General features: G+C 34.2%; 1 protein-coding gene and 2 pseudogenes across 1 annotated transcript; 1 reads left to right on the top strand and 2 right to left on the bottom strand.

Moving 5' to 3' along the window:
* The first annotated feature begins 7,848 nt into the window (after positions 1-7,848).
* Positions 7,849-11,105, top strand: LOC120145052 (ABSCISIC ACID-INSENSITIVE 5-like protein 7). The gene is made up of 4 exons (XM_039158961.1): positions 7,849-9,155; positions 9,685-9,756; positions 9,843-9,872; positions 10,656-11,105. Exons 1-4 carry the CDS (start codon positions 8,109-8,111, stop codon positions 10,728-10,730), a joined length of 1,224 nt encoding a protein of 407 aa, XP_039014892.1. The 5' UTR covers positions 7,849-8,108; the 3' UTR covers positions 10,731-11,105.
* LOC120145053 lies at positions 11,078-12,967 on the bottom strand (annotated as a pseudogene).
* Positions 12,968-12,970: 3 nt separating this feature from the next.
* Positions 12,971-14,197, bottom strand: LOC120145335 (annotated as a pseudogene).
* Positions 14,198-14,621: the final 424 nt, after the last annotated feature.

Below are 14,621 nucleotides of genomic sequence, written 5' to 3'. Positions count from 1 at the left end.
TGCTTGGCCCATTATTGGAGTTGATTTCACAACTGCTGTTAGGTATTGCTTCGACAACTCTTTCATTCTTCATGCTTTTAACTCCACAGCTGTTGTCCTTGTTCCCAAAGTGCCAAATCCTAGCTTAGTCAAAGATTTCAGGCCTATTTCTTGTTGCACTATGATTTATAAGACCATCACCAGGATCTTGGTTAAGCGCTTGTCTGCTGTGTTCCCCGACATGGTAACCAAAAACCAAACTGCTTTCGTTAAAGGGAGAAGCATTGTTGACAACACCCTCCTTGCCCAAGAGATTGTCAGGGGTTATAATATGAAAAATATTTCCCCTAGATGCACGTTGAAGATAGACCTCCAGAAGGCTTTCGACTCCCTTGATTGGAACTTCATTTTGGTTACTCTGAAGGCATTGGGCTTGCCTGAGAAATTTATTGGTTGGATTGGGGCATGCTTCACTAAACCGAGCTACTCGATCATGTTCAATGGCAGTCTCGTTGGCTATTTCAGAGGTGGCCGTGGTGTTAGACAAGGCGACCCTCTTTCGCCTTACCTCTTTGTTCTCGCTATGAACGTTTTATCAAATTTGTTGAATGTGGCAGCTCTTAGAGGCATTTTTAAGTTTCACCCCAAATGCAAAATGATAGGCTTGACTCATCTTTTCTTTGCCGACGATCTCCTCATTTTCTGCAAAGCCTCCATTGATTCTATCATTGGTGTGCAAACTGTCTTGGATGTCTTCTATTCTTTCTCTGGGCTCAAATTAAATATCAATAAATGCGAGATGTTTGTTGCTAGGATATCAGCTGATCAATGTAGAGATCTAAGTGTGAACACGGGGTTTAAAGTAGGGAAGCTCCCTGTGCGATACTTGGGTATCCCGCTGGTTACAAAGAAGCTTACTATAGCTGATTGTCAGCCTCTTCTTGATAAAATAAGGGCACGGTTGAACCTTTGGGCTAACAGGCATTTGAGCTTTGCCGGTAGGCTCCAACTTATACGTGCTGTTCTTTTCAGTTTAACTAACTATTGGTGTAGGCAGATTATGGTTCCTGCTGCGGTGATCAGGAGGGTGGAACAGTTGTGCTCTCGCTTCTTTTGGAAGGGAGCTGATCTGCCTGCGAAGGGAGCTCGGGTGAGTTGGAAATAGATATGCCTTCTAAAGTCTGAAGGGGGTCTTGGGGTCATTGATATCCTTGGCTGGAACAAAGCTTGTTTCGTTAAGCTTATCAGGAACTTGTTGGCAGAGGAGGGTTCCCTATGGGTAGCTTGGATTCGTTCCTATATTATTAAAAGCTCAGACTTTTGGCAGTTGAACTTACCTTCTAATTCTAGCTGGTACTTCAGGAGATTGCTGAAGTTGAGACATGATGCTCATCATTTATTTGTTAATCGGGGCAAAGAACTTAGTACAAGGCAGATTTGGGAGGCCATTCGCCCTGAGGCACCAAAGGTTGTGTGGCATCATCTAGTTTGGTTGGCTGGACGTATCCCTAAGTACTCTATTATTCTTTGGATGGCAATCCTGGATAGACTTCCTACCAGGATTAGGCTGTTGCGAATGAGACTTACCATAGATAATGATAAGTGCTTGTTATGTAACTTGGAGTCTGAGACACGGAACCACTTATTCTTTGAGTGTGACTACGCGGGGAATCTCTGGAAGGCCATTCTGCAGCTCTGTGGTGTTAATCGTCGAGCTTCTCACTGGGATGGCGAGCTTGCTTGGGCCACTCACTGTTTTAAAGGCAAATCCCTCATCACGCGAGTGCTTAAACTTGCTTTGTCGAGCCATGTGTACTGGATATGGAATGAGAGAAATGACAGGTTATTTGGGGGAGTCCCTAGACCGTGGTCTACTATCCTTGAGGATGTAAAAACTGTCGTACGAATTAGGTTGCGTGGTTTCTCTATCAACGTAGCAGATCCGAGGAACGCTACTCTCTGCGCTAGCTGGAACATTGCGTGATATCTTGAAGCGCTTCCCCCTCTGTTGATCACCTTGTACTGGTTTTTGGTTATCTGTTGCTAGGGGCTTTTGTTTTTTAAAACATTTGTTTCTTTGTAAAGTACTGGTTCATATGTAGCAGTCTTCTGCTTCTCTTGGGTAATAAATACAGATTATCCAAAAAAAAAGAAAATTTCTTTTAGCATATATTAAAGAGAATTTCTTTTAAAATATATTAGAGAAAATAAAATTACAATTCCTCAACTAAAGAGAAAAAAAATGGTTACAGGTCTAACTCTCCCATAACAAAACCCTAAAATGTGCAATTCCTAATTTATATTTCATCAACCTAGTCATTTCTGTCACGATACCATTTTTTTTATGTTTCAAAGATTGAAATTTTACGATTAAAATTAAAGTATTTAAAAATTGTCACTAAAAATATTTTCAGTGACATAATTTTATAATGTATTCTAAAATTATCATATAAAAATGAGATATTAATGATGAGTGACAAATAATTAATGTCGTTATTTTTTATTTTTGTGACAATAATAAAACTTCACTTTTAATGTCTTATAAAATATAATGAATCAAATTGTCTCGCATAAAACTTATTAGTAACAAATGTATAATGTCACTATTTCAAATTAAATCGTCACTAATACATTCATTTCAATGGAAACGATTTTAGAACGTCACCATTTGATCTAAATGTCATTAAAAAGTTTCCATCAAATTTTTTGGAGGGAAATTTTGGCGCCAAACATATAGTGACGAAAATCAATGATAATTTTTAAAATTGTCATAAAAATATATCATTAATCACTAAATGTGATGAAAAAAATGAATGTCACCTTTATACTATATATTGTGACGTTATACGGAATGTCATGTAGAAATTTCATCGTAAATTGAAAAATTTATTGCAGTGTTGTCACATACTATTACCACATGTGTTGCTTAAAATCTGGACAAATATTAATTTTCCTTTGGTTCCATTAATAAACACATGAATCACAAGAAATACATTATCACCTTTGTGTTTTAAACAAACCAGTCTACACAAAAGAAGTCATTTTGACGGCATTATATCTCAACTAATCTATCAAATTATCAGACATAGCCATAATATGAATTAATTTGTTTCAATATATATATATATATATAACCAATAATCAAAACTAAAAACCCGAATTAAATATATACATATATTGCATTAAACAATATACATAAAGCCTTAAAAATATTATCAATCAATCAATTTCTCTTAATTTCTCTTTAAATTAATTAAAAGATAATCAAAATAATAATAAATTTGAATACACTTAAACCTTATGTCAAGATAATAATAATTTATCTTTAGACAAAATATTAACCTTAAGTGATATCTGGCGCGGTAACCAAACATTAATAATAAGAACATGTTAAGCAAAAATTTCCTTTGAGCCGATTTATTACTCACACATCAAACCAAATAATTATCATATGCTTCTTACCAAAGTTGTACATACGATTATGTCAATTATTAATTTTCCTTTGGATTGATCAATACTAATATATGCTAAGTTACATATACATAACCTTTATATTTAAAAATAAAATATTTTCTATAATTGATATCACTTTAATGATTTATTGCTTTACTTAAGTCATATTGGAATTATTGGTCAAATTTAATATTTCTATTACAATCAGAGATCAAAACTGAAATTTCTGATTGCACTATAATATTCGAAATAACCCAAAACAATGTTATATAAATGGTGCTATCAAAAACCAGAAACTTTAGTCTTTGATTGTTTCTGAAGAATTTCTTAAGCATGCATTTAATTCATAACTTCATAAATCACCCAAAAATAAATAAATATTTAAACAAAAGTCAAAATCAAGAGTACATACTAATAAATTAAATCTTTAATCACTGAATCGAATATATAAATACTAAATATATATTCTATAATCCATAACAATAAAAAATCGAAACTGAATTTTCTAATCACTTCATCATTTTCGAATTAACCCATAATAAAGTTATCTAAACGACGTTAGTAGAAACTGAAAACCTAAACATTTAACTATTTCTCAAAAAAATTTAATCATTGATTCACCAAATTAATCAAAACACGATACAAGAAACTAAAATCAAATTGAATTTACAACGGAATAAATTCAATCAAATTAAATATGTATCATAAAATACTCATAAGCAAAATTAATACATGTTAAAATTAGGCTTTAGCCTACCCCATCCTAGTGCTCTAACCAAACACACTAGAACTTACTTTTCCCAATAACAGTGCTCAAACCAAACACAAAAACATGTATCAATTGAGATTAATGATATAAGCACATTTTGAATAATCTAAATAATCAAAATATTTATGAATTTTGGTGAATTCAAAAAATAATAATAATTAAAAACATGATATACTGAACAAATTATGAAGCAATAGATGGATATATAAAACAAATAGGCAAATCATATTTTCATTATTAAAAAGGGTTTTATTATTAAAATATTGTTTTTAATCAAAGCATGTTACTATAAAGAATCTGTCAAAGCAGAATTATAATTGGCCTTACTACTCTCAATTACAAGTCATTATTATTAGTAATTAAAAAAAATACTAATAAGGCTAAACTTTTATAGAACCCTTTTTTTTAACTCCATCAAAACGAACATAATAAGAATTAATAATGTTTCCCTTAAGCGAAATATCAAAGTAAAAGATAACAGTTTAATTAAATAATTCTTAATGATTCGACACGATGACGATGATGTCACTTTTTATTTTATTTTATTCACTTACATTGGTATAAATATTAGGGATGGCAACTCAACCCGAATTCGACGGGTTCCGACCCGATCCGACCCGATCGGGTCGGATTTTTTTAAAAAAAATTCGGGTTCGGGTCGGGTTTTTTTTTAAATGCACTATTCGGGTCGAATCGGGTCGGGTTTAGGGTAAAAAAAATCTGACCCGACCTGAAAAATATATATAATTTTATCTTATATATTTAGGGATAATTACAATAATATCCCTCCATATATAATTTTTTTCAATTAAGTCACTGTTTTCATTGAATTAAATTTTTTTTTTATTTCGGGTCGGGTCGGGTTTCTAAGTCATATATTCGGGTCAGGTCGGGTCGGGTGAAACATTAATTTTGTCGGGTCGGGTCGGGTCACGGGTGGAGAACCCTTTCTTCTCGGGTCGGGTCGGGTGGCCCAAAAACCCGACCCGACCCGACCCATTGCCATCCCTAATAAATATGTTTTAACTTATACATTTTTTTAGAGTATAAATTATAAATATTTTTTGACAAATAATTGTAATATGTTAACATGTAATTGAAATGTTAATAGCAGTTAACCACTAATAGTTATGTTACGATTAACCGTCCATGAACCGTCCATACCTTGTAGGCTAAACGGTACGATTAACCGTCCATGAACATCCATACCTGGATTAATTGATAGACTGAACTCTTTAAGTCTTTATTTGATTGTGATCTTCAAAGAAGATAGAGTTCTCTTAAATATAAACTCTATGACGGGATGTAAATACAATATTATTTATTTATTGAAAACTATAACCCTTTATATAACTGAATCAAGAATCAATTACTGTATGTACTTATAACTCAAACCCTCATCGAATTATAAATACAACTTTAATACCTTATGATTTTATAACATAATTGATTACTTAATTTATGTCATATTTTATGATAATAATATACATTATAAATATGTGTCAATACTTATGGATTTTAATCCAACATGTTTTCCTTGTTTTCCGGTGTTTGATAGTTGTAATTAGTTTTATGGGAAATATATTTCAGTGTTTGATAGTTGTAATTGGTTTTTCTCAATGCAATTCATTTTCCTAGTTCCTCTGTATGTTCGGTAAAATGTTTTACTATATGATTTTCTGTAAAACATTTTCCTAATTTTCACTCCAAAATATAAACACTCAAAATAGTATTATTTTATTTATTTAATATCATTTTAATGAAAAATTAATTATTAAAATATTTAATATATATATAATTATAATATTATATTAATATATACTTAGTTATATTATAATAACATATGATAATTATATTTTAAATTTAATAATATATAATACATTATTAATATAATTAATATAATTTATTATGTTTATAAAATAATATTATCAAATTGTTAATAATGAGTAATATTATTTTATATATATATTTAATATTAATATAATATTATATGAATTAAGTGAGTTCGGTGATAAAGAAATTATTTTAATTTCTTGAGGTCCTCAGTGATAATAAAATAATTATTTATTATATTTGATATTCATAATATGAAAATTTATCAACTAGAAATGGTTTACATAACATCATCTAAACAACGTAAAATATTTTCTGAGAACTGTTTTCTAATAATTCATTTTGCGTAAATCAATTAACGTAAAACATTTTTCATAAAATTAATTATAATGCATCAAACAATAAAAAAAATGGTTCATACAATATCTTCGAAATGTGTAAAATAACTTTTCAAAAATCATTTTTTTAGAAAATATAATTCATTATACGTAAAATATTTTTTAAATAGTTTATTAAACGTAAACAATTTTTAAATAATTCATTTTAAGTAAATTATTAAAAAAAATCATTTATGATCAATTAAACGGACTCTAAAATGTAAAATAATTTGAAAGGCATGAAAAAAATGAGAATAAAGTTATCAAGTAGTACAACTCCAAACATCTACCATCCGATCAGCTTGTACGACAGGTGATCTGACGGTCCTAAACCTTCCATGTTTCTATTATTCATTGGTCAAGTATCACATCAAATTTTCAAGCTCAATGATTATTGGTCCACTTTGCGCAATATCCACGGCTAATAAATATCATAAAAACGTGAAATTACAATTATATCCATCAAAACCTGGAAGGCTCCTTAAATATCGATCCATGTAGAGGCCGAAGTAGACACTTGTCGCCTCCATACAGTTGAAGTCTCCCCGTTTCGCTTCAGCAATTCTCTCTCGATTTTCAGGAATTTCTATTTTTAATTTTTGGTTTTTTAATCAAAAATTAAATACTAGCAAAAATAATTTTTTACAGGTGAATACAGTAGGAGCGTCTCTTTCTTTGACTCTTCTTTACTCTCTCCCTCTCCTGTTTCATTTTATTATTTTTTTGTCATTTTCTTATTTTTTAATTTATCTTATTTATTGATAATTTTTTTAAATGGATTAAGGAAGATATGTTTGCACTTGTAGTTCGTTTAGCTGATTATATGTCTGTTCTATGATGGAATTATTTGTTTTTTCTTCTTTTTCAGTTGATTTTTTTCTTGATGTTTACATGGTGTTGATAGGTTCTATGATTTGGAATAATGGGTTGGCTTTAGATTTTGCTGAAGCTTCAATTGTTTTGTTGTTTACTAGTAGTCTTAATACTGGCAGTTTGATGCTCGTTAGCTGTTAATTAATTTCTAGATGCAATTTCTTTTACTCTTTAGTTTTTGGATCTGGGTTTTGGATTATGAAATAAAATTACGAAGAGTTTTTGGATCTGTTTTCTGTATTGTGAAATAAAATTACAAAGAATAGTTTCATCTTTTTCCTTATTATCGGCATAATTTTGATGTATTTGCTGGTTGGGAATCTCTAAAGAAAGGCAGCAGCCTAATATAAGGCTAAGGAAATGTTAATATTTTTTAACATTTCCGGTAGAGGTTTACTTAAAATGTTAATTTCGTTAATATTTTAACTTTTTCGGCTTCAATCGGAAATGTTAAGGAGAAAGTAATATTTTTTGGTTGCAATCGGAAACGTTAAAATATTAACCTATTAGGTAGCGTTTTACCGGAAACGATAAAAAAATATTAATATTTCCGGTTGCATTTTTTTTAGCGTTTTGCCTGTTGGTTGGTTATGTGTATGGTTGTATGTTTTGTACTATTTGTTGGAGAATCTTTAAATTTCGAGATTTGACATGAACGTTTTTATCGTTATTGGCTAGAGCGTATAATTAACGTACACTTTTCTTGGTTTGAAGAAAAAGTTATATGAAAGGGAAAGTGAATGATATGAACATCTCATCTACCTTGGATTTATAGGGGCATTTGAATAGAGTCCATTTGTGTTTGCTTCTGTTCAATACAAGAAATGGGATCTAATCTGAATTTCAAGAACTTTGGTGAAGCTCCAAGTATGGAAGGGAATGGATCAAAGGCAATGGACAGTTTCCTATTGGGTAGGCAGTCATCAATATACTCGTTGACCTTCGAAGAGCTGCAGAACACATTCGGTTGTCTCGGCAAGGACTTTGGATCGATGAACATGGATGAACTCTTGAGAAACATATCTACTGCTGGAGAGACTCAGGCTGTGATGACAGCTTCAGTTCCAGGAGGAGAAGATGGTGTTTCTGGTGGTAATTTGCAGAGGCAAGGTTCATTGACATTGCCGAGGACTCTGAGTCAGAAAACAGTTGAAGAAGTATGGAAAGACTTATTTAAGGAAAACGATGGTACTAAAAATGTAAGTAATGGGGGTGGTGCTGTTGTTGGTGGAGCGAATTTGCCACAAAAGCAACCGACATTGGGAGAGATAACTTTGGAGGAGTTCTTGGCGAGGGCAGGTGTAGTAAGAGAAGATATCCAACAGGTTGGAATGCCAAATAACACTGGATTCTTTGATAACAACTCTGGTCTAGTACTTGGATTTCAACAAACTAATGGAAACAATGGTTTTTTGAGTAACAATAGCTCAGTTCTTAGTCAGCCTCCAAGGCTACCATTAGACATGAGTGTAGCCAAATCATCACAACCGCAGCAGCAGCAAAAACAACAACAGCCGATCTTTCCCAAGCAACAAACAGTTGCATTTGGTCCATCTATGCACTTGATAAACACCACACGGTTTGCTAGCCCTGGAGCTCGGGGTTCGGTAGCAATGAATACTAATCTAGTTCAATCTACTGGGCTGCAGAGTGGTGGGATGGGAATAGCTGGTTTAGCATCTCCTGCAAACCATATATCTTCAGATGTGATTTCAAACAACAGCATAGATAACTCTTCTTTATCACCGGTTCCTTATGCATTTGGCCGGGGAAGAAAACGCAGTGCAGCTTTGGAGAAAGTAGTTGAGAGGAGGCAAAGGAGAATGATTAAGAACAGAGAGTCAGCGTCTAGATCACGAGCTCGCAAACAGGTTAGTTGGGTGATAGAGCCACTACACTGTTTTCCATCTTGCTTAGTTATCAGATTGTATTTTGTTTCACCTTTAGATTTCTATCTCATTTATGTATGTTGGTTATGTGAAAATAGTGGATTGTTATGGTTTCTGGTTAACACATCAAATGCATTGCCAGTAAAGAGCTACTGCATTCTACATAAGAAGAAAGGTTGCTGCAACTGTTTGTGTCAATAGGAAGAAAAAGGTCTAGTCCAATGCACTGTTTTTGGTGAGGGTATTCTGTTTGTATCAGTATGAAATGTTTTTGCCTGAGTTCAGTTCTACTTGATATTCCTGTAGAGACTACACAATGTGACGGTGAGATGTGTAATAAAATCTAACCAAACCTGTTTACTCTCAAGATCAGTGATTATGTATAAAAATGTGTCGTTAAGATGATGTCTATAATTTCAAAAGTTAAATTACAGACTGAGATCTAAGTCGAGTTCTTCCACTCCGAGTATAAAACCAACTGATTGTATTAACTGTTCTGAGCTACTGGCAGGCTTATACAATGGAGCTTGAAGCTGAAGTTGCAAAACTTAAAGAAATGAACCAAGAATTGCAGAGGAAACAGGTATGTAATGTATCCGGACTAAAGATTCTTTATATTTTTTAAGGTTGGGTGAATTGACCTCCTTCACTGTGTTTTGGTTGGTGCAGGAAGAAGTTATGGAAATGCAGAAAAATAAGGTAATGCACATTTCCAGCGCTTCCACATTGCATTTATATTATACATTCTTATAATCCTATACAGGAAACTAGCTTTTAGATGGGTTCCAGAGCCTAACAAATTTAGAAAACACGTGTTTTCTTATGGATTTTAATTGTTGTTCCTTGTTTTTAGATGTTCCTCTCATGCACTGCATTTAACATGGTGAAGAATACCACACTCTGTATTTTATCATTATGAGATTAAAAATATAGACGTTTTCTTCCTTATAAATGGATATGGAAACTAGATTTTTTCAGCGTGCTTAGATGAAAAGATAATTAGAACCAATTTGTCGCCACATAAAGAATGTGTTAACATACATTTTTTCCTGACCCATTATTGGATTAAAGAGTCAATGATGAGTTGTAAATTTAGGGGTTGTTTGTTTACTTCAAAATGATTAAGCGTTAAATTATTCAAATGCTGAATGATTCAGAAGCTCTGTATGAATTAGCTCTAAATGTGACATACTGTTTGATAATGACTTTGAATCATTTAGAATGTACTTTTGTGCTGAATCAGTCAGCACTGTTTTATTGAATTAGTCAGCATTGAATCATTCAGAGGTACGAAACAAACGTGTTGAATGCTGAACGATTTAACATTCAACGCTGAATGAATCTATTAAGAGACAAACAAACAATCCCTTACTATTAAAAATTTCACCAAGTCCAGTGGGAAGAGGTTTACCATTCTGTTTGCTAGCCTCATTATTAAACTATAATGCTGATAGTCCACCCTCGGTTGTCTTGTTTGAACAGATGCTAGAAAAACTGAACCAATCATGGGGAGGTAGAAGACAATGCTTGAGAAGAACACTGACAGGCCCTTGGTAGAGTTGACGAACTGCTGATGGTAGAATTGTTTCTTTGATGCACAATCTTAGCCAGATATGGTCTAACAATTGCTGCCTGTGTCTATTTTCTATTATCTTGATAATACTGCATAGGAGCTAGACAGCTGTAAATATAGGTACAAAGGGTTTTGAATTTCAAGTTATGAACTTGATTTAGTTTCACTTGGTGGATTTGATCTCTGTTTGTCGATCTCGACTTAACTTTAACAACAAGGGCAGGCTTGTAGGATAGATGGATGCTCCTATACCTTTATGTACACTCTACCCCAATGCTTGTAAATGTAATTTATGTGTTTGCATGTTGTAAGAAACAAGCTATAGATTTTGATTCTGGGTTTCTTGTTTGTAGAACAGCCGTAAGAATAAACAATTTAGCTTTCAAGAATCTGAATATAATCTGGTTGATTCATTGCAATCATAGATTTGAACTCTACAATCCATAGAACTTTCAAACAGAGGGAAATATTCCCAAGTCTCATCCATCAAAGTCATTTATCCCACCGGAATGGATATCTTATCCACTTCCTAATTTTGATTCAGTTGGGGCTTTTTTTTTTCTGATTTGATGGTTTTCTCCTTCCATTAGATGTTCCGTTGGAGGGATTATATAAACTTATGGCATCTGGAAAAATTGCCATTTATCTAAATTAGATCTTTAAACTCCTGGGGTACTCAAAAACAAGACCTTCTGCGACACTTCTAGCCCTTGCATGCCCAAAAAACTTGCTGACAATAGCGAGTGCGAAATCCGAACAGTAGCAAGTCCCCTGCTTGTAATCAGTTTACCATCGATAACTACTTTGGGACCCTCTACTGCATTGGTGAGTTCCGTAATGGCACAGGGATGAGAGTGGCTTTTTTCTCCTGCATTCATCTGAGGTTATCGGTGTTGCTGAATGATAATCAATATAAATGTCAAATAATTTATTTCCAGTCTTGAGACTCTACCTTCAGCAGTCCATACTTATGCAGGACTGTGGGAGAAGAGCAAACGGCTCCGTATATTCTTCCAGCTGCATCTTGTTCTTTCAGCAACTTCTTGAGAATCCTAGATTTTTGTAGCTGTTCGGTACCAGTAACTCCTCTCTGCAAGTATGATTAAATGGTAACATGGTGTAACAGAATGCATCTAAAATTATTTGTATTAAAAAAGCTTTGTTTTGTCTTACTGGAAGTATGATTAAATCATATATAGACTCTGCGGCATCACCAATTAGTTTGTCAGCTACGACTTTTACACCCTGAGATGCCAAAACAAACCGATTTTTCAACTTAAGCAACCACAACATCCACCTTTGCACGATGTAGAATGTCAACAACGGTAACTACTTCAGTCTCCTCTGAGCCATTTGCAACAGGAACCAGAACCTGCCGAAAACATTTCAACAATAAAAGGCATGTGGAGGAAGAAAAAATGGCTGAAACAAAAGATTCTGCATTGAACTTGTAATAAAACACACAATAAATTGTTGCAAGAAAAGCCAGACTATTGACATAGAAAGTAAACAACTAAAGCATGTAATAACTCACGTGAGGAGTGTGACCAACAGCCCAGTCAACTTTGTTGAACTCTTCCATTCTCGGCTTATCATCGTCAGAATGCATGAACTGGAAAACAGTAATCATATAGAGTTAAATGCATGCTTACAAAGTTGCAGTCAATAACTCATTGCCGGAAACTTTTTGAGATGGCGTATCATGGTGGATACAGGATGCATGGATCGAACAAGAAACAGCGAACTACCATAAATAGGCTTTTGAAAACACCAGAATAGACCGATATACCAATAATTCTCCAATCTCCTTGGCCACAAACTCCCCGAAAAGCTGTTCTACCAAGGCCAGAGCAAACATGAAAGAAGTTCCTGGGCCCTGGCTTGTAGTAAGCTCTCCTGAAACTTTAAGATTTGATTTGACAGCATAGAAGGTCGGAAGCCGATCAAAGAATGCAGGGTGGCAAGTTGTCTTGCATAGAAAACTACATCAAATTTAGAAATCAAAATACATAGATAGGAAACAAAAATTCTAATATAAACCGGTACTCACCCTCTTCCTTCTCAAGAGTCCCCAAGGGAGAAGTATGACTGCCAGAGCAGTAGATATACCTCCATAGAGGCTCTTTTCCTCGGCTTGTTTGCTTGTAATTTTCTTAAGAATCTCACAATCTTTTAGTCGTGCTGATCCAGGCATTCCTCCCTTCAAACAGTATGCAAACTTTAATTGCTACATGAACTATATAGTACAAACAATTTACCAAATCAGTATAATGTAGCCTTATTCTCCAAAAGAGAATGAGCAGGATGAATCCCATATGTCATGTGGGTCGTTTCCTCTGGGAGAGTCTCGAATTTCCAAAACATAAACCTAGGAATATGCAGTCATGGTGACATGTATCTTAAACTAATAAGAAAACCAAAGATTTGTAGAACTAAGGGGCAATACTACTAGATCAAAAACTCGATCAGAACAAGTGGAGATTGCGGTATCAGCAACCAATCTGGTGCCTCCCGATGCTTGAATCTCAAGCCGCGGTTCCCCTGAGGCTAACCTCTGCCCCGGCACGACGCAGAACATCAACCAATATAACAGCTTCCATTTCCTCAGTACCAAATCCTATTGGAATCAAAACCTAACCATCCACATAAACAACAACAACAATCAAAATTTTGAACTCTTACATCAAAACTATAAAAAGTAGTTAAACCCCATTAAACTAAGTGCTCAACAAAGTAAACTAAGGGTTTCCCACTCTATGAATCTCTAGTCAAACTGTGAAAAGGGTTTTCCATATTTTGAGATACAAATCAATTGCAAACATAAAATGAAGCACTTGAATAAAAGAAAGGGGGGGTTAAGAAAGGAGACACCTTTTTGGTACAGGCGGTGTCTGTGCTTGTAACTGTGGTCGTTGTTGATGGGGTTGTCCGAACTGTTGAAGCCGACGATTTGGTGGGTTTTAAAGCCAGTGAAGCAGTTGTTCTTGGAAACTTATAGTCCTGGGAAGAAAGAAATACAAAGCTAGAAAGAAACGCAGCAGAGCGAGAAGCTGGCATTTGAGGAATCCTGGGGGATAATAACCTCGTCGGAGCTTCTGGCACGACAAACTCTCCATTTCTCGCAACCTTGGAGTGTGTAAATCGAATTACTTCTCCAGCAGCTTGCGAAACTTGAAACCGAAGAACATTTTTTAAGCTTTTTATCTTATCCAAATCCCAACGGCGTCGTTTTGTATTATTCCAATTGTCAAACTTAATAGAACGAAATGACCATCCAGCTCAGTTGGTAGAGTACAAAGTTTTTATCCTTGAGGTCGTGAGATCGAATCCCATAGAGGGCATTTCATAATTTGGAGATCTCCTACGAAAGCTGTTCTCAATTTAATGTTGGGGGCAGCCTACTATCTTACCTCCCCTTACCCCATTACATATGAAAATAAGAGACATCCATTTATTCAAACTTAATAGAACAAAATACTGAACACGATAGGATCGGAACTCTAACTAAAGATCATAAATAGAGTCTACTCCATAATTACTTTAGATAAAGAATGCAGTTGTTCGAATCGAGACTTCTAGAAAAAACATAATTCTCTTTTACCACTAAGACTACCCAATGGATTCTAATCTTGAGCAGTTTAAATATGAGTTGAATTCTTGTTACTCTTGCAGAATTTTCTGTGTTGCTTTGAAGAAATTTACCAACAACGATACAAGAAAATGTCGAAAGTTCGGCATGGAGAAGCTTGAGGAGTTGTTTGACAAGGTGAGAGGTGTTGTGATCTTGCACGAAGAACCAGTAAGCAAGAGGAAATTTCTCTATGCAGTACGTTGCTAGAGGATATATTATATATATTGCTTCATTCTTTTTTCTG

Source organism: Hibiscus syriacus, unplaced genomic scaffold, assembly GCF_006381635.1.
Source record: "Hibiscus syriacus cultivar Baekdansim isolate YM2019G1 unplaced genomic scaffold, ASM638163v2 tig00110893_pilon, whole genome shotgun sequence".
Classification (NCBI taxonomy): Eukaryota; Viridiplantae; Streptophyta; class Magnoliopsida; order Malvales; family Malvaceae; genus Hibiscus; species Hibiscus syriacus.
This window is presented reverse-complemented; position numbering and strand designations above follow the sequence as displayed.